At 56.5% G+C, this 18452-nt stretch overlaps 1 protein-coding gene across 2 annotated transcripts; it reads right to left on the bottom strand.

Annotated features, from left to right (window-relative positions):
- Positions 1-1069: 1069 nt before the first annotated feature.
- Positions 1070-16824, bottom strand: FADS3 (fatty acid desaturase 3). 2 transcript variants are annotated; one of them, XM_019656079.1, is made up of 12 exons: positions 16422-16824; positions 6860-6970; positions 6153-6350; positions 5582-5683; positions 5330-5452; positions 4966-5026; positions 4250-4326; positions 3730-3827; positions 3240-3336; positions 2997-3076; positions 2706-2861; positions 1070-1413 (listed from the first exon to the last, which is right to left on the bottom strand). In XM_019656079.1, exons 1-12 carry the CDS (start codon positions 16644-16646, stop codon positions 1362-1364), a joined length of 1380 nt encoding a protein of 459 aa, XP_019511624.1. In that variant the 5' UTR covers positions 16647-16824; the 3' UTR covers positions 1070-1361. The 2 variants fall into 2 exon arrangements, with proteins under 2 accessions (XP_019511624.1, XP_019511625.1); XM_019656080.1 differs by having other exon boundaries at positions 2706-2831; positions 16422-16823.
- Positions 16825-18452: the final 1628 nt, after the last annotated feature.

Genomic DNA, 18452 nt, shown 5'->3' with positions numbered 1-18452 from the left:
GGTGGAGCTGGGTGCTCCCGGGAAGGACTGAACAAGCCAACGCCGTGTTTGTGCCCCTCACCTCCTGAAGGGGACCCAGTCCAGAGCAATGGGAACCCTGACGAAGGTTGGGGGGCAATCCTGCAGCTGGAGGGGAGACTCCGGCTCCTACTTCAGAAAGGCTCTCAGAGATCCTAGTTCAGCATTTCAATCTTTTCTTTAAACTGCTAATGCTTCTTCAAATGAAACCTGCAGCTCAGCCTGGAGCTGCTGAAGTGTATGGGTACTGGGATCGGAAGGGACCAGCAGCAGTCCAGCTCTCCCTTCTTCCCACGTTCAGGAAACCCCAAGGGGCAACTCAAAGCCCTCCCCAGCACTGTGGAAAACCACAGGCCCAGGCCAACCGCACCCATTTTCCAGATGAGGAGGCTGAGGCTTAGGGAAGGACAGCGCTCGCCCAAAGACACCAGCCAGGCCAGGGCGAGCTGGATGCCGCTCTCAGACTCTAGGGACGGGAATAGCCACTTCTCAGCGTCTAGCTTAGTCACTACAGCAACTTCAGGCAAGCACCTGGCCCCAGGCAGGCCCAGGGGTGATCCGGTGTCACCTCCTGTGGGCCACTGAATGCAGTCACGCTGCACCCCCAGCGGTGTGATGTCAAGTGTGATACTGAGATTGGCAGGTGGCCCACTGACCATGGCTCTCTGAGGCTCTTCACCACAGGCTGCAGGAGGCCAGTGCAAATCCAGGACATACGGCTTCCCTGTCCTGTGCTCCAGGGGCACCGGCAGACATGGCCCTCAGCCCTGGGGCCCGGCTGCTGGACTAGCCCCTGTCCCACTGTGTGCAGGAGCAAAGCGAAGGGAGCCCAGCGTGATCTGCCCAAAGTCGCTGGTGAGCAGGTGAAGAACAGGAAGGTACCTGGCCCTCAGGCAAAACCCGAGGCAGCTGCCAGCTCGCTGACCCAGAGTGGAGGGGAACTCTGACAGCCACCATCCACCACCACACTCCAACACCCTGATGTCCCAAGGGCCTGAACTCCTCTTGGGGATCTTGGCAGATTCCAGCTCCAAAATTCATGAAAATCCAATACTCTATAATATATCTAGGTTTATTTTTATATAAAAATAACAGTTTTCCCAAAATTTTTTCTTCAGGAAAACATGCCATGATCACTATGTTGCTGTATGTACCATCCTCCTAGCCCCTGTCCTGTTGGGCCAAGAGCTGCAGTCGTCAGGCTGCGGAGCATAGGCAAGGCGGCCAAGGGGAAGACGGCAGGACCAGAAGGGCAGGCAGGGCCCCCAGGCCCAGGTAGGCGGGAGGGGTTGTTGAGCCTGCCTGAGCCAGTGTGATGGCTGCTGGGGCCCTGGGTGCTGCCTTTACTGGTGGAGGTAGGCGTCCAGCCAGACGTCGCCAGACTTCTTCAGGGACCTAGGAAGCAGGGATGGAGGTGGGTGTTAGGGACTCAATTGCAAGATACCAACCCCCTCGCCCTAACATGATGAATGTAGTGGAGATATCCCCATTGCCCTGAGTTCTCTTCCCCTGGGGCCTGCAGCTGGGTGGGGCTGGAGGGATGGATTGGGAACTGAAGTGGGGGAAAGGGGAGGGGTAGTCAAGGCCAAGTCCAGCCACGAGCTAGCGTTGGCCTGTCCTGCCTTCCTCCAGCTCTGTCTGTTGCCTCCTTCTGCTGGGCCCTGTGACCCAGATATTTGTAAGGCCTGGCACCGGTCCACCAGGAGCCCAATGTCATGCAGAGGAGCCAGAAATATCAACAACTTGCTAGGAAACCCTGTGCCAGGTGTTCTAAGGGAGCCGGGCTGAGTAGCAGAGGCTCAGAGGGTCAGGCTGTGGAAGGGTCATGAAGGAGAAGCAGGAGTCCAAACACCAGTATAGAATAAGGAAGGGCATCTAAGTAAAGGGAACAGTATGTGCCAAGGCACAGAGGTGGAAGAGCTCTGGCTGGCAAGTCTGACCTCTGTTCCCCACTGCCAAGGCTACGACTAGGCTGAGCCCATCATCCCTCCCCAGAACAGCTGCAGGGGCCTCTGCTCTGCTCTTTCTGCTTCAACTCTTACTGCATTAGCACATTGCCACTATCAGAGCATCCTTCCAGAGTCTAAGCGCCTTGCTCAGCAGCTCTCCTATACAGCCATACCTGCCTCAGGGCCTTTGCACTGCTGTTCCCTTGCCCAGAATATTCTTTCCGCAGACATTTCCATCGCCAGACCTCTCCTCTCCTCCCTGTCTCTGCTCACTTGTCACCTTCTCAATACCACTCACCCTGCCACCCTATTAAAAACGCAACCCCTGCCTGGCACACCCCAGCCTCTCTCTTGCCCCGGCCCTTAGGTTTTGTGGCTTTGTTTTTTTTTTTTTTTTTGCCAAAGCACTTCTCCCTTTCTCACACTTTCTGTAATTTACTTGTTATTTTAACTGCTTATTTTCCGTTTCCTCTGCTAAGAGGTCAGTGCCAGGAAGGCAGGGATTTTGGCCTGTTTTCCTCACTGGTGTATTCGCACCTAGGACAGGGCCTGGGTCCATAGCAGGTGGGGTGTGAATGAACGCTGGGAAGAGAGGGAAGGCTGAGGACAGAATGGCTGATGGGAAAGGCCTTGAGTGCCATATCTTAGAGAGGGGTCGACGTGGGCTCAGACAAGGGGCTGTTGGGGGCGAGGTGGGCAGGGGCGCCAGGGGAGCCAGCATGAGCGGAGGGCCCTTACCCAATGATGTCCACCAGGGCGGTAAGGAAAGGCTTCACTTCATAGCTGAGGCCATGCTTGGCACATAGCGCCTTGACCAGCGGTGCCACCCTGTGGTAGTTGTGCCTGGGCATCGTGGGGAAGAGGCTTGGGGGAGGGGAGAGCATGTGCTGACACCTGAGGTGGGGAGGTGCCAGAGGGCGCACCGCCCATCACCACCTCTCCCAGGCCCTCAGGGAGTCCAGGGCTCATGTCTCGTCCTCCCTGGAGAAGGACCCACTCCCACCCACTGGGCTCCAGGGCTGTACTCACTGGTGCTCAATCTGGAAGTTGAGGTGCCCGCTGAACCAGTCGATGAAGAGTGAGGGCTCCACGTTGCAGGTGGCTGCCAGCTGCCAGGAGTGAGCAGGGCACAGGTGAGGGAGGATGGCACAGAGCCCTGAGTCCACGGGATCCCCTGAACCTGGCAGTCCCATCAGGGCCCCCTTTCCTCCTAGCTGGGACTCCACACCCACATCCAGGAGACATCCCGACGGACCGGCCTCTGCTGCCCACCTGAGAGCTGGCCCAGTCCCGGTGCTTCTCATGGCCGATCTCCTTGGGGATATGGTTCATCTGCGTGATCCACACGAACCAGTGGCTCTCTAGGACCCTGTGGGGGGAGGCTCAGACACTGCCCCATGTCCAGCTCACCACTTAGACCAGACATGGGCCCCAGCTTCCTCATCTGGACAATAGGATCGCGTGACCCCTCCCCCACCGGTATTTAAAGCAGCTGAGTGGAGCAGGCTGTGTGCCAGGCTGAGCCCAGAGCAGCCCTGCTCATTGGGCCGACGCCCACAGGGCTGCTTTCCCCAGACTTGCCACCCCTGGGAACCCGCTACTCTAGTGTCATTTGATTCTTCCACAACCCAGAGAGGCAGTCCTGCTAGCCCCATTCTGCAGAAGGGAAGACAGAGGCTCTGAGGGTGGAGGGCTTCGGTTAGGGTTCCCTGCTGCGTGTGTGTGACCTCCCCACTCTCTGCCATTCCAAACCTGGTCATACCTGACAGCCACGAAGAGGAGCAGTGCCCCAGTAAGGCCATAGAAAGGGACATAGGACAAGAAGAAGCGGGAGTAGAAGCTGGCAGCCCAGAGCAAGTCCTGCAGAGGGTGGAGGAGAATAGAGGTCTTGAACAGGCCAGGAAGAAGAGCCGAGGTCATTCAGCCCTTTTGCTTGATGTGCCTCGGAGCCCTGGACAGGCCACTGCCCCACTCTGGGCCTCAGCCAGGGAAAGGGACAGGGTCCTTGCCCCGCCAGCTGAGCAGAGGTGCAATGGAGGGGCTGAGATGAGGGAACCCCTGCCTGGGAGACAAATGCCTGGCAGAGAGCCCAGTGGATCCTCACCTCCAGGGAGGACACCCCTACCATGAGAGATGCATGCTCGCTCCCTCCCTGCACACATGTGCCACACTGTTGTATGCACACACGCACACCTGTTTGTATTCACGGACACCGGCTGCCCCCTGACGCCCCGCTGCCACCACAACTGTATGCCCGAGAGACCTGAGTAGGGGCCACTCACCGTCCACTGCATGCACACCAGCATGTACGCCAGATTTTCCACCTCGAAGTTCACCAGGGTGAGCAGCGGTGGGCCGACTGCAAGGAGAGCATGAGATGGCTCAGGCACGGGGGCGGGGCACCGAGAAGGCTGTGCACATGGAGTTGGGGAGTGGGGCTCTGTTATTCCAGGAATGCCAGTGGGACTTGGCATGGGGCCCTTCCAGCTGGGATGACACCGCATCACCCACAGGCCTGGTCCATATTCTTCTCTCAGCATCCGAGCCTCTCCAGGCTGGTCCTCATCTCACTGCCTCCTGTGTTTCTTCTGCAGTGTGGGGCCGGCCTTACATATCCCCACCCTTGAATCCTGTCCACCCCAATGATTGCTCAAATGCTCTAGGGCTCTGGACTGCCCTGCTGTGAGGGCAGGAAGGGATTCTGAAAGCTCTGGGCAGGGCTGTGACTACCTCTGACCGAAAGGCACACTAGACAGAGGGACCAGCTGGGGCAAAGGCTGGCAATGGGACACAGCACAGGCTGCAGGCTGGGGCAGCAGGGCAGAGGCTGGGAGAGGCTTGAAGGTGCCATGCTGAGGGATGGTTAACAAGTACCCCTTCCCCAGGTGGCGATGGAAGCTGCCCAGTGCCAGCATGAATGGGGGCAGACGGTGCAAGCTCAGGTGTGGTCCCCACCCCAGCCATGTCCCTTCCACTGGAGGGACAAAGGGCCACTCACTCAGGAAGAAGTACAGGTGCTGGTGATTGTAGGGTAGGTATCTGCGTTTCTTCCTGCCGTACTGTGGAGACAGGCGGAAGCTGGGGAAGGTAGCTCTCCAGGCCCCCCTCCTCCCAGGCAGGGGCAGGGGGCTGGCTGGGGCCAAGGGACCAAAGCAGCTCTAGATTCTAGCAACTGGGCCCACTGTTGCCAGCAGGCTGGAAGGGAGAGGGAGAGGATACCTCTGGGGCAGGGACTCAGCCTGAAACTAGAGCGGAGGGCTTGGTTAGGGGCTAAGGCTGGGCCACATTGGGGGCTTCAGTAGCTACCAGTGCCCCCTCAGCTGCAAGCCCAGCCTGACTGTGTCCATGTCCTCCATATGTACCTCAACGGACGACTCCCCCAGGAGGAAGATGGGCGCCACAGTCACATCTGGGTCTTTGTGGAAGATATTGGGCTTGGCATGGTGCTGGAAATGGCGGAAGTTCCACCAGTGGGCAGAGAAGCCCTGCAGGGGAGGAGGCAGCTCTCAGCGGTGGGACCAGGCCGTTGCACGGCTCTGTGCCCGCACACTTGGCAGACCCAGCGTGGCACCCCAACGCAGCCCCTGACTGCCCACCGCCCACCCCACTCTCACCTTCAGCTGTCCCATCACAAACTGCTGGGCCATGTGGTTCCACCAGGACTTCCTGAAGACAGAGGTGTGGCCCAGATCGTGCTGCAGACACCAGCTCTGAGCCTGGAGAGAGAGGCAGGCTCAGAAGCCCTGACGTCTTGGCTCTGGCCACGGCGGAGTGTGCTGGCTGCCTGGAGGTCCAGCCCTGGAGTCCCAGGGGGCCCTCCCAGCTCACAGGGTACACCCACAGCTAATGCTCCATTTTAAGACCCTGTGCGCAAGCTTCCTCTTTTTATAGAACACTTGAGTTTCAGGTCTAGGGGCCTGCATTTCTGTCATGGAGCTGTGGGGCGGCAGCCCTCTGGCTCCCCACCCTGTGCTCACTCAAGGTTAAGTAAGGAGCTTTTCAGCTCACGTAAAATGCAGCATGACCCCCACACACATGCCTTATGGGGCCCCTGGCTGGTCGTTCATTCGTTCGTTTGTTCATTCATTCATTCAGCAAATATATGTCCCGAATGTCTGTATGTGCTGGGCCCTGTGTCTGTTGGACAGTTTTGGGGGCTGCAAGGCAGTGCTAGGTAGGGTTCACCTGGGAGATGGCCAGGATGAGGGCAGCGAGGGTGCTGGGCACCCAACCGGGGCCGAAGAGGTAGATGAAGAGCCAGGCTAGCACCTCCATGACCAAGATGTGGCCCAGCAGGAGCGCGAAGAAGGCGGGCTTGGCCTCGAACAGCTTCATGTCCTCAGCTGCTCGGCGCAGGGCTCGGAAGTCCTTCACGAGCTGGGCCTGCCACGGTGAGCGGCCAGTCAGCCAAGGAAACAAGGCCCCGGCTGCCTGTAGAAGCCCCCCACAGCTGCTCCTCCCGTGACAGGCCCAAGGGGTGTGGCCAAAGGGGACCCCGGGGAACAAGAGCACCTGGCTTGGGGTGTGAGCTCGTTTGCTGCTTGGTGGCGAAGGCTCTCCCGCAAAAGGTGGGGGGTACATGAGAAGCAGAGAAAGCCGGAGCGGGAAAAACCCTTAGAGCTCAGTTCATCAAAACGCTCATCGTAGATGGGGATACTGGGCCCAGAGCAAGGAAGGGCTCGCCTGGGGACAAGTGCTGGTCCAACCAGAACCGGGGCCTGGGATCCTAGCAGGCACCCTTAGAGATAGCTCCACCTACGACGGCCTGCTCAGGAAGGGATGGCAAAGCAGCCTTGGCTCCGGGTCCCTTTGGGGTAAGGCAGATGGAGCTGCGACCGGCAATGCCTCCATCCCCTCAGGGATGGCTTAGCCTCCATCAGGGCCCCGCTCACATTCTGGAGTCCGTCCTGGCTGGGCTCCTCCGGGGCCAGCTCTCCAATCAGCAGCGGCTGCAGGAACTTGCGCACAAAATTGAGGTTTTGGTGGAAAGCGTGGAAGGCATCCTGAGGGAGAGCAGACAGTCAGGTGGGCAGACAGACAGACAGCTGCAGCAGCACCCAGAGGCAGGAGGCAGAGACAAAGTGGAAGGACTGCTGATGGAAAGGCAGAGCAGACAGACAGATGGACGCAGAGTAAGTTGGTTGTTCAGCAGTCATAGAACTAGGGCCACGTGGGTTAGCCTTGCCCATGCGCCTGCCCTGGTCCTCTCCAGGGCCTGACTGCCCTGCCAGGCACCCCTCGCCAGCCAGGCCCCAGCTGCTTCACCCAGTACAGGGGGCCCCTCTCCAAATCCAGATATAAAAATCTGGATTTACAAAAAGGCCTCCCTGGAAGGCTCTGATGTCTTTCATGACAGGATTCAACATTTCAAAAAAAAAAACAAAAAACAATCTCTGGAAAGCTTTCTTGAAATCGCATGCTTTTCTACTGCATATAAAATGAGATTTGGGTCACAAATGTTCCATTTACCCAGCTTTTACAAATACAAGCAATGGGTAAAGTGTGAGTGGGGAAACTTATAATTGGGGACCACTGGGCCACTGGGAGAAAAAAAAAATCAGTCGAGGACTACACAGACTGAATTCTTAGGGGTTTGCAAGGAAGATACTCCAACAGTTAAACTCACCTGGTTTTAAAAGCAGGAGCGGAAAATATGTCTTTTCAAAAGTAAATTAAATAACCTAACATTCTCTGCAATAGCAGGGGTAGGGGTGGTGTGCAATACAGGAGAGTGGGTTAGAGGAAGAAAGAGACAAGAAGAAAGAGAGAGAGAGGGCTGGGGAAAGACACCAGTCAGGAAGTGGCTGGGGCAGTTCTGGTGTTACTAAACTTGAACTTCACAACTGGGGCTCACTTAGTCTTCCCAAGCTAGTCTTGGTATAATTGGCGCATTACTGCTCACAGTTCTTCAACTGATTTTTATCCTTGGGCTTTCAGAGGCTCTATCTGAAGCAACTAGCCACAGTCACCCAGCAGCCTGCATTGAAGAAGCAGTGACTAGAATGGTGGTGTCCCTGTGGACCAGGGGGAGGTGACTAAAGGAAACACTTTTGAAGAAGGCTGATTATGAACAGGGGCCTCCTGTTGTCCTCCCAATAATGAGCCTACCAGCTTCTGGTGAGTGTTAAAACAGAGGCGACAGCCAGGCTCCTGTACTTACAGCCAGGCCTCCCACACAGTCCTGGGGGTAGGAAGCAGCTTAAGCATACCCCAGTCTCCACTTAGAGGCCACACCTGCAGGTTCCACCCTAGAAGTTCCCCTTCCTGTTGCCTGCTCTTACTGGCCCAGGGCAGCCTGGGCACCGGTGGGGACGGGAGGGTGAGGCTTCTGGAATAAACTGAGGCCCCTGGGAAGGTTGACTTGAGACCCCTCCCTGGAGTTCCTAACAGGGGAGGGAGCTGTGTAAGTGCAGATCTCCTCCTCTCCTGGACGAACCTTGACTGGGGGGCAACACACCTGGGAGGGAGGGGGCTGGAAGGGAGGCTGGCCCCAGGGAAGCTGCGGAAGCTGCCGGGGGCCCTGGCCTTCTGGCCCTGCTGGGGAGTGGGTTGGCTTTGGCAGGGGAGCTAGCGGGGAAGACTGCTCTTGGGGCTCGGCTGACGCCATTCACTGTGACTTTGAACGAGTCTGTTCTCCTGCCTGGACAAGGCAAATCCGGGAAGCAAATCTAGGAGGCGAGGTTCTAGGGCCATTCTGGCTCTGGACTGCTAGCTTGTTTTTTCCTTAGTTTTTTCTTCGTAGTAAAACCGACATAAAATTTACCATCTTAACAATTCATGAAGTGTACAGTTCAGTGGCATTAAGTGTATTCACACTGTTGGGCAACCGTCAGCACCATCCATCTCCAGCACGTTTTCATCCTCCCAACTAACCTCTGTCCCCATTAAACACTAACTCCCCATCCCCCTCCTCCAGCCCCTGGCACCCACAGTTCTGCTTTCTGTTTCTATGAATATGACTACTCTAGGGACCTCATAGAAGAGGAATCGTACAATATTTGACCTTTTTTGACTGGTCACTTAGCGTAATGTCCTCAAGGTTCATCCATGTGGTAGTCTATGTTAGAATTTCCTTCCTTTTTCAGGCCGAATGAGCACTGACTCTAGTTCCCTCTCCTTTCCTCTGACAGCACAGGGAGCCCACACACGCACAGAAGCACAGGGGCACCCTCACAGGGACACACACAGAGGTGCACGTATGTCACAGAAATGCAGTCAGTGTCTGATGCGTGTGCCTCCACGCATGCAGACACACCCACCACCCACCTCCACACTGATACTCAGACACAGACACTCAGAAACACGCACAGAGAGCCCACCTGAACATTCAGGCAGACACAGCCTTGTGCGCATGGCCCGTACGTAAACTCACAGAGCAGAACGTGCGTGCTGTGTCTACAACCCCAGGATTTCTTGTTTCCCACCCCTTCCTCTCTCCCACACTCTGTCTGTTCTGGGGCCACCCCAGTGCCCCGCTGTTCCCCAGGTGCTCTAGGGCCATGCTCTTGAGTTGAGGAGCTGCAGGAGCAGGTCGGCCTTCCAGACTCCTTTCCCTCGGTCCTGATTCACCCAGGCCTGGCCTGGGGATGCAGTGAGAGAAAGGACAAAGCCAGGCCCATGGGGGGACCTCCAGCCAGGTCTATCCCTGGGACTGACAAGGGGAGGTGTGACTCTCTCAAGGCCCCTGGCCAGGGCTGCAGCTGGTAGGGTGGGAGGGGAGGGGTAGGGCTGTGGCAGGTCCTTGGAGAGCAGTGGGTCTCCTGGGGCTGGGCGGGTGCCACTGAGCCTGTGCTTCCTGTACTCTCAGCACCAGCAAGGTAGGTTCCTGGCCTCAGACCAAAACCTGATGCCCCAGCAAATAGCTTTTTCTGGAACACTGGCTGGGGCCATGTGACTTAGTCCTCTCTGAACCAGGGGCTGGGCAGAAGAATCAGAGAGGTTAAGTCACTTACCTAGCTCCATTTGATGGAGGTTGGATCAGAACCTGGTCTGACAGTACAATTGTGCTTGTGGCCTCTTGGCAGTAGCCCTGGGGTGGCCAGTCCTGGGCTGGAAGGGAGGCAGTGGAGCTCCTAGGTGTGTATGTGGGGGGCGGTCCTCACCATGAGGTTGGTCACTATCCCAAGCAGCCAAGGACCAAGCTGATGGGAGACTGGGCTGTAGAGAACTGGGGCGCAGTCCTGATGTTTCTTGGGTCACACTGACTGAGTTTCAGGGCACTGCAGGAGGCCCTACCTTCCCCCACCCCTGGTGCACTTGGAAGCATCCTCCCAGGGGCGTGTGTGCAAACCCTGTGACCCTCCCCCACCTAACGAGCGGAAGGTGTCACTCAAGCTGTCCCATTGGGTCTTGGAACAGAGTTGGGTGAAAGTGCTAAAATAAAAATTGTGCCCCTGGAAAAGGGAACCCTGGTGCACTGTTGGTGGGATTGCAGATTGGTGCAGCCACTATGGAAATCAGTATGGAGGTGTCTCAAAAAACTGGAAATGGAACTACCTTATGACCTAGCAATTCCACTCTTAGGTATTTATACAGAAAAACCCAAGACACTAATTCAAAAAAATATATGCACCCCTATGTTCATTGCAGCGCTCTTTACAATAGCCAAGACTTGTAAACAATTGAAATGCCCATCGGTAGACGACTGGATTAAGAAACTCTGGTACATTTACACAATGGAGTATTACTCAGCTATAAAGAAGAAGGAAATCGTACCATTTGCAACGATATGGATGGACCTAGAGAACATTATGCTAAGTGAAATAAATCAGTCAGAGAAAGACAAATACCATATGATCTCACTTATATGTGGAATCTAAAGAACTGAATAAATGAGTAATGTAAACAGAAATAGTCTCAGAGACACAGAGGGAAACCTGATGGTTGCTAGATGGGGCGGGGGTGGGGGTGAGGGAGAAGGGGAAGGGATGAGACAACATAAATTGGTGACTACAATATGGTCTCAGGGATAGAAAAGACAGTTTGGGGAATATAATCAATAATGTTGTAAATATTTTTTAGGGGGCCAGGTGGTCTCATGTCGTGTTAGGGAGACCACTTCATGGACGGTGTAGAGGCCTGACCACTGCACTGTACATCTGAAGCTGCCGTTGAATAATATTATATGTCAACTATAATTTAATACATATATAGTCATAAGATGTGGAGTACAGTGTGGGGAGTGGAGTCAATGGAATTGTAATAGATATGTATGATATGGGGGTAGGGGGTGGTGGATTGGGGGAGGGGGGTTGTCACTTTGTGAGGGATGAAACGAATAACTATTGCATTGTTTTGTACACCTGAAAATAATCATCATCATCATAAAGTGCCCCTGAACGTAAGCTGCTGGTGGCAGCGACAGGCTCTATTCACAGCAGTGTCCTCAGGGCAGGGACTGGGGAGTAGGTGCGAGTAAGTGGACAAGAACCAACCCTCCACAGCTCATGAGGCAGGGACATGAACCATTTTACTGGTAAAGGAACAGAGGCTCGGAGTGGTGGGGACACCTGCCCAGGTCACAGTGGAAGAGTTGGGATTGGAACCCAGGTCGATCTTCTGCGATGTCCGCACCCTCCCAGGATACAGCTACCACCCAGCCCTGCCTCATCCGGAAACCTTGGAGTGGCTTCTGCCTCCCTCACCCTCCCAGCCCTCAGCTCCATGCAGCAGCTGGTTACGGGGCAGGAGTGGGGGTGCACTGGAGCCAGCCTGCCGGGGATGGAACCTGAGCCACCACTTAGGATCTGGGCCATGATGCCACAAAGAGCACACCCCCTCTCCATACTGTATTTTTTCATCAGTAAATCAGGAACCATCGATGTCCAGATCATGGGCCTGTGGGGGAGGACCTACTCAGTGCAGGTGGGGCACTTAAAAGGGGCCTGGCGTCCAGCCAGCCCACCACAGCCAGCTCTGATCTCAGCCCCCGCTGGCCTGACATGCCTCCTCCCGAGTCCACTCAGATTTAGTGCCTGTGAAGGGTGGGGCCTGCAGGCGTGACATGCCGTGACATGCTGTAGGGAAGGGGAGTGCACCCTGCGGGTCAAGTCCTGGAGGAGGGCTGATGGCCTCCTTCCATCACAGAGACATAGCGGGAGTGGGGGGCAGGGGAGCATTTCTGGCCACTCTCCAAAGAATAGGGAATGTTCCAGATCAGAAAGGGGGTAGAACAGGGTTGCTGGGGTGCTGGGTCTGCTCCTTAAGCCTTTGCTGAGGAGGCGGCAGTGAGTTGTGGAGATGGGGGGTGGGGGGATCTGCCTCCAAGGACACCCCAGGAATTCCTCCTTCCATCTCTCTCTCCCAGGTGGGAAGACAGAGTAGGAACTCACGTCCGGCGCACCAATGCTCCTTCCTGTCCTCTCCCTGGCACGCCCCACAGGAGGCCAACGTGGAAGCACTAGCACTATCCCCATTTTACAAATGAGGAAACTGAGGCACAATAAAGCCAAAGGGCACACAGCACTAAACATAGCATATGCAACTCTTGCCCATGCAGCAGAGCCCAACTCAAGGACAGATGCCCCCAGGAAGACGCCCTTGTCCCGCCAGCACCGCTGGTGTCCCTGGTGACAGACCAGCACACATGTCAGGGCCTCCTCCACCCTGCACCCGTGGCCTCACAAGTGTTGGTGATCCTGAAATGGCCAGGCCCTCTGGTACTTTGTCCTCTCTCCACCGCTAGGCTCTGGCTCTTCCCAGCTGTTTCATGAGAAACCCATGGAGCTTGGGACCCTCGGGAAGAAAGGGGAGAATCGCTGGCGTGCTTGGGCCGCTAACGCCCCTACCTCTGCACACTGTGTTCCTGCCCAGTGCCAAGCAATCCTCCTCCAGGGAGGGAGCAGGCCACTGCAGCTCCCCCGGAAAGAGGCTCGGGGACATCGCAGAAAATGCCTACAGAGACCAGAGAGGTCACACATCATGCAGAGTGGCCATTAGGCGGCAGGGCTTTCAGAGCAGCCAGCGGCCAGCGGCCAGCGGCCAGCGGCCAGCGTGGTGGGTGGAAGCAGAGTGTGGGTTCCGGAGCCAGTCTTCCGCGTTCATAGCCAGCCCCCTCTGTAGCCCCGCCCTCCCTCCAGAGCCTCCCCAACTCCCACCCAGACACAATCTCCACCCTCCAAGCGTAAGTAGGAAGGCCCTGCCATTCAAGGGTCCCAAGAAGGTTCCTTTAGATCATCCATATTCAGCCTCAGTCTCTTTATCTGCAAAATGGGCCTGAAGACCCCACTGAGCTAAATCCCAATGGCTCCCGCTGGTGCACCTGTGCCCACAGCATGTCGTGCCCTCTGCTCTGGCCAAACCTGCCCTTCAGGGCCCAGGTGAATGCCACCTCTTCTGAGTGGCCTCCCCTGGGGGAGGCATGGTCCCCATTATCTTTTCCCTTAGCCCCCTGCCCTTCTCCTGATAGGCTCTAACCTTACTCCTTCCCATTAGGAATCCTTTTAAATCTATATCAGATCCCCCTGGTTCTCTGCTCTTCCCCGCAAGGCCCCCTTGGAATAAAACCAAAGTCCTGTTTTCAAGGACACAGGAGCCCAGCAGAGGCCGCCCCTGCTACCTCTGGACCCCACCGCCTGCCCCTCTCCCCACTGCTCTCCTCCAGCCATGCAGACAGCCTCGCTGTTCCTTGAATGCATAGAGCAGGATCCCACCTCTGAGCCTTTGCTCTAGGTGGTCCCTCTGCCAAGAAACTCCCTCCTTGCAGAGGTTTTGTTCACAGTGATATCTTCAGAAGTAAGAAAAGAATTTGGCACATAGGATATGCTCATTAAATATCTGCTGATGGGTTTAAAGATTCAATAAGAAAATAATGAATGGATGGCATAAACAGCTAAGTCGCAGTATAGCATGTGGTCCAGAGCACGGGCTGTGGGTTCAAATTCCAAACCTATCTTTTAGTTTCAAGTCACTTTGCCTCTCTGAGCCTGCAAAATGGGAATAACAACAACAGTACCTGCCTCATAGAGGTATCTTGAGGATTAAAAGAGAGAGTATCTATAAATCTGCCTTCGGAGCCTGGCACATAGTGGGCGCTCGGCGCCTGGCCCTGATATACTTCTGACCAGCAGTGGCCAGGCCTCGCCCCTCCCTGGCTGGCTCCACTCGTCTCAGGCCGCCTATGACTCTTAGACAAACCTGGCCCAGGGCCCAGAGCATTCTCCCCAGGGTACCGGCTTTGTATCCCAGGATGGCCATAGGCTGACTTAATGGCACAAGAACTCTGGGAATTTCCTGGCAGGAAGGCTTCTGTTGCCTGGACATGAGAACAGCTGATGGAACAGGGCTGGTGGAGGTAGCTGCAGGAACACAGCCCTAGCAAGATGGATGCCCCACCCCCACCTGTGCTCTGGGGCCTAGGATGGGATGCCTGGGATCTGGGCTCGACCACACAGGGCACTGGTCTGCCCTGTGGACCCATCACAGACAGACTGGGGCCCCCCACTCCCAGCCACCTCATAATCCCTTTGGCCTGAACAGACCAGGTATTTCTGGCAACTCCAGTCCAGTGTTTGGGACCTTGAGGAAGCTGAGATGGCCTAATGCAACTCCCTCCTATTACAGACAAGGGTAGAACCAGAGAAAGACACCCAGCAAAGGGGTGGCTATGCCATGGCTGTGCTAATACATTTTACAGGTTGCATGGCACAACCACACCTGTCAGCCAGCAACATATACTGACCAGGAATGACGACATGGCAACCTTGGGGCCATGGAGTTGAGCAGGCCTGGTCCTGCTCTCAGCTGGTTCACTGTCTGGCCCAGCTCTCCCCACTTTACAAATAAGGAAACTGAGGCTCGGAGGAACGACAGGCCTGATTCAAGGTCACTCAGAGCCTCCGGTGGCCGAGCCATGACCTAGCCCCAGGGAACACACAGATTGCCTTTTGCAAATGAGAAACACACCTTACTGGTGATGTATCGATGAGAAAACTGTCAGATGGAGGTCTCAGGGGGTGAGAGCAAGCTGTGCGATGGTGTTCCCACATGGAAGGGTCCCCAGCACAGGTCTGGGCACCGAGGAGGAAAAAGCAGTTAATGAATGCTCTCCTTCGTCTTCCTCAGGCCTGCCTCTCCCCTGTCCTACAGGTTAGAGGTTGGAAAAGGCCAGAGGAGATAGCCATAGGACTCTCAAGAGGCGGCCGGGGCTTAGTCAGGCTGAGGGGCCGTGGCACCTTATACTCGCCATATCCTTGCAGAAATGCACACACATACAACCACACACAGAGATGTGTGCAGCGCTCAGACACATACAGGCCTGTACATGTTTACACACTCACTGGCCCTCGGTCAGCTTCAACTCCATGGCCCCAGCCCAACCCCTCAGCATCTATGGACAAGGCTTTCTGTCAGTTTGTAGAGTTTTAGGAGGCTTCTGACCCTAACTCCTCAGCTTCCTGGGGTGGAAATAGGGAAGAAAGGCCTTTTTCCTCTAAAAGAGTCTCGCAAAGATTGCCCAATCCATGGGAGAAGGCAGAGAGCACATGACCTAGCAACAGGAGTACTGACCCTCCTGGGGCAGGACACGTCTCTTTTGCTGCCTAAAGTCCTGTCAGTTAGGGATTCATGCCCTGGAATCTTTAAGACCTCCCAGTACCCAGTGCAGCCAACCTAGAATTTTGGATGGTCAAGGACAGAGCATTGTGGCCCCAACTCTTATCTTCCCAATGGGGGACTGCAGGAAAGGGGCTGGACTCCCCAATAGGCTGCTCCACTGGGCTCCAGCCAGACTGTCCCACTGGACCAGGCCACAGCCCTCTTTGGCCAAGACATGTCTAGACATGGGCTGGGAAGGGGAAATCGGGGCCCCCAGGGGCCAGCCTATTCCTGGGGTGATTGTGCTTCCCGAGTAGGCCCACCCAGCCTGGCTGGCAAAGTTCTCCCACATGCAGCTGCCAGCCCAGGAGAGGTGAGTCACTGACCCTCATTGCCCTTTACAGAGCTCTTAGGCAAGCCACATACCTCTGAGCCCTGCCCAACCTGTGCTGCCCAGCCCCAGCCTCTTATTGGACAATCCTTCCCAGCCCCCGGGCACCTTCCCCCAACCCCTGTAACCAACAAGCCCCCAACCTTGGGGGCCCAGTTTGGGGGGGAACCAGAAATGAGAGGAGGAACCTCAGAACAGCAGGGAGGACCCTCTTCTAGGGCTGGCTCTTTCTGCCATGACACACCCACTTCAGAGCCCCTTCCTCCAGAACAGAACTGCTCCAGCCCAGCCCTGGTCCGCAGTCCGATGGCAGTCCGATGGCAGTCCTCCACGCAGGGACGTGGCCTCCTTACCCCTCATCAGGCCCTGGCTACTTCATCCCAACTCAGGATCCCAGACCCGGAGGTCAAAGGTCAGCAAGAGTAGAAAGGATGCTAAGGTCCCGTCCCGCAGGCGAAGCTTGGCACTGAGCTCACGATCAGGCCCCAGCGAACGCCAGGCTCCACCCCGCCGGCGGTGGGCTTCCTTACCGTGGCGTCCTCAGCGCCGTGGTGGCCGATGAGTCGGCTGCCTCCCGGGTGCCGCTGTGCCCAGCGGCTGATGTCGTAGACACGGCGCTCGATGACCAGCCACTTGTCGCCCGGCAGGTTGTGCGAGCGGATCTGCTCCCAGCGGAAGGTGGGCAGCGGCGCCCCAAGCTGCGCGGGCCCCTGGCGCGGCCCCGGTTCCCCGCCGGGCTCCCCGACACCGCCCATGGCTCCGTGCAAAAGTCCTCGGGCACCCAGGACCTTTCCGAGGTCCCCGCGAGACGCCGAGGGGAACGAAGTGGCCTTCCCCGGCTGCCACCGGCTGCTCCGCCCCACCGCTGCGGCCGCCGTACGAGCTTGCGCCGCCCGGCTCTCTTCTCGGCGCAGAACTTTCCTCCCTTATAACCGCGCCGGCAGCTCGCTTGCCACCCGCCCCCGGCCCCGGCCCGGCCACCCGCCCCGCGCTCCAATCCCAGTGCAGCGCCCCGACCCCCATTGGCTGAGCGGCGCTCCTGCCGCCGGGGAGGGCGGTGTCGAGGCGGCCCGCCCCGCCCCCGAGGTCCCCGGCCGCCACGCCCGGCCCGGCCCGGCCCAGGGCTCTGTCCGCTAGCGAGCTCCGGGCTCTGCGGGGCGGGGGTGGGGGCGGGCCGGGGACAAACACCCACGGCCCGTGTCCGCTGCGCCCTCTGGGGTCCGCGTCTGCGCCCGGCGGCCCTGAAACAACGGTTTGCGAGTGAGCTTCCTGCCACGCGTCCTGGGACTTTAAATCTTCAGCTCACAGAGGTGGGGAGGCTAACTCCGGGTGACCGTAAACAGCTTTCAAACAATGGGCCCCCAAGGTCTGCGCGGCGAGGCCGCCGTCAGGGCTGAGGGACTGGTTCAGTTCCCCGTCCAAACGGGGCGTCTGTGAGGACTGGTGGTCTTTCCGCTGTCCCTTGTAAGGTTGGGGATATCAAAGGGTGGCCACTGGGGCGAAGGGGATACAGGGGCACCGGAGTCTGTAGTGGGGTGCTGCCATTCACAGGGAGCTGAGCTGGGTGGCTTCCTTCTTACGCCCCCCGCCCCCCATTTTTAACTGAAACGCAAGTTCTTTTAAGAGTGTAGGTTGCATCCTAAATGACTTTGTATTTCTTTGAGATAAAGATCCCTGTTCCTAAAATTTAAGAGTTCATACCCAACCCGGATGAAATCAGGCTAAGGTTATATGCTTCAGGGCCCTGTGTCAAACTTGAGTGAAAATCTTAAACCCCAGGGCTTAAGATACAGACTGCGGGGCCCACCCAGCAGGTCGGGCTTGGGGGCAGAGAATTGTATATCTAACAAGTGCCCAGCTGATGCTGGCCTTCTGACTCAGGAATACCCTTTGAGAACCCTAAGTATAGTTGATCCTTGAACAACACCGGTTTGAACTGTGTGGGTCCACTTGTATGTGGATTTTTTTTTCAATAAATACATAGTCGGTCCTCTGTATTTCTGGGGTTCTTATCCATGGATTCAACCAACTGCAGATGGAAGACAGTATTTGCCATCCCATCTTGGGAATCCAGGGTGCAGAGGGCTGACCGTATGCATTGTTCTACACCATTTTATATAAGGGACTCCACATTCCACGGATATTGGTATCGGTGGGGATCCTGGAACCAATCCCGTGAGGATGCCAGGGGACAGCCAAAGCTTTTGGGGAGTCAAAAGTTATATGTGGCTTTTCGACTGAGAGGGCATTCGGCCCTTAATCCCAGTGTTCTTTAAGGGTCAGCTGCATATTTCTCTGATATGTTAACATTTTTATCTTGGTCTAACAATTTGTAGGAAATCACTGTAACTAATATTTGTGGGGTAGGCAGACCTGGGTGCAGAAGAAAGGCTGAGGTGGCCTCTGGGTTCTCCTTAGTACCAGGAGCATCTGCTTTGGTTGCCAGGGCAAACGGAGAGGCTGTGAGGTCACCACAAGTGGGGTTCCCTGAGTCCTCTCCACTGAGGCATCCTGAAACCCGCTCCCCAACCTGTGTGTGTGCATGCACATGGTGGTGGTGG

Source organism: Hipposideros armiger, unplaced genomic scaffold (assembly GCF_001890085.2).
Source record: "Hipposideros armiger isolate ML-2016 unplaced genomic scaffold, ASM189008v1 scaffold_253, whole genome shotgun sequence".
In the NCBI taxonomy this organism is placed as follows: Eukaryota; Metazoa; Chordata; class Mammalia; order Chiroptera; family Hipposideridae; genus Hipposideros; species Hipposideros armiger.
The sequence above is the reverse complement of the archived record's forward strand: the minus strand, read 5'-3'. Positions and strand labels throughout refer to the sequence as shown.

What these genes read in the sequence shown, in the direction of transcription:
- FADS3 (XM_019656079.1), bottom strand. Translation starts at nt 16,646, where the DNA reads ATGGGCGGTGTCGGGGAGCCCGGCGGGGAACCGGGGCCGCGCCAGGGG. An exon ending in TTGTGATGGGACAGCTGAAG is followed by an intron (nt 5,453 to 5,581) that starts GTGAGAGTGGGG and finishes CCTCCCCTGCAG; the next exon opens with GGCTTCTCTGCCCACTGGTG. An exon ending in TGGGGGAGTCGTCCGTTGAG is followed by an intron (nt 5,027 to 5,329) that starts GTACATATGGAG and finishes CTGTCTCCACAG; the next exon opens with TACGGCAGGAAGAAACGCAG.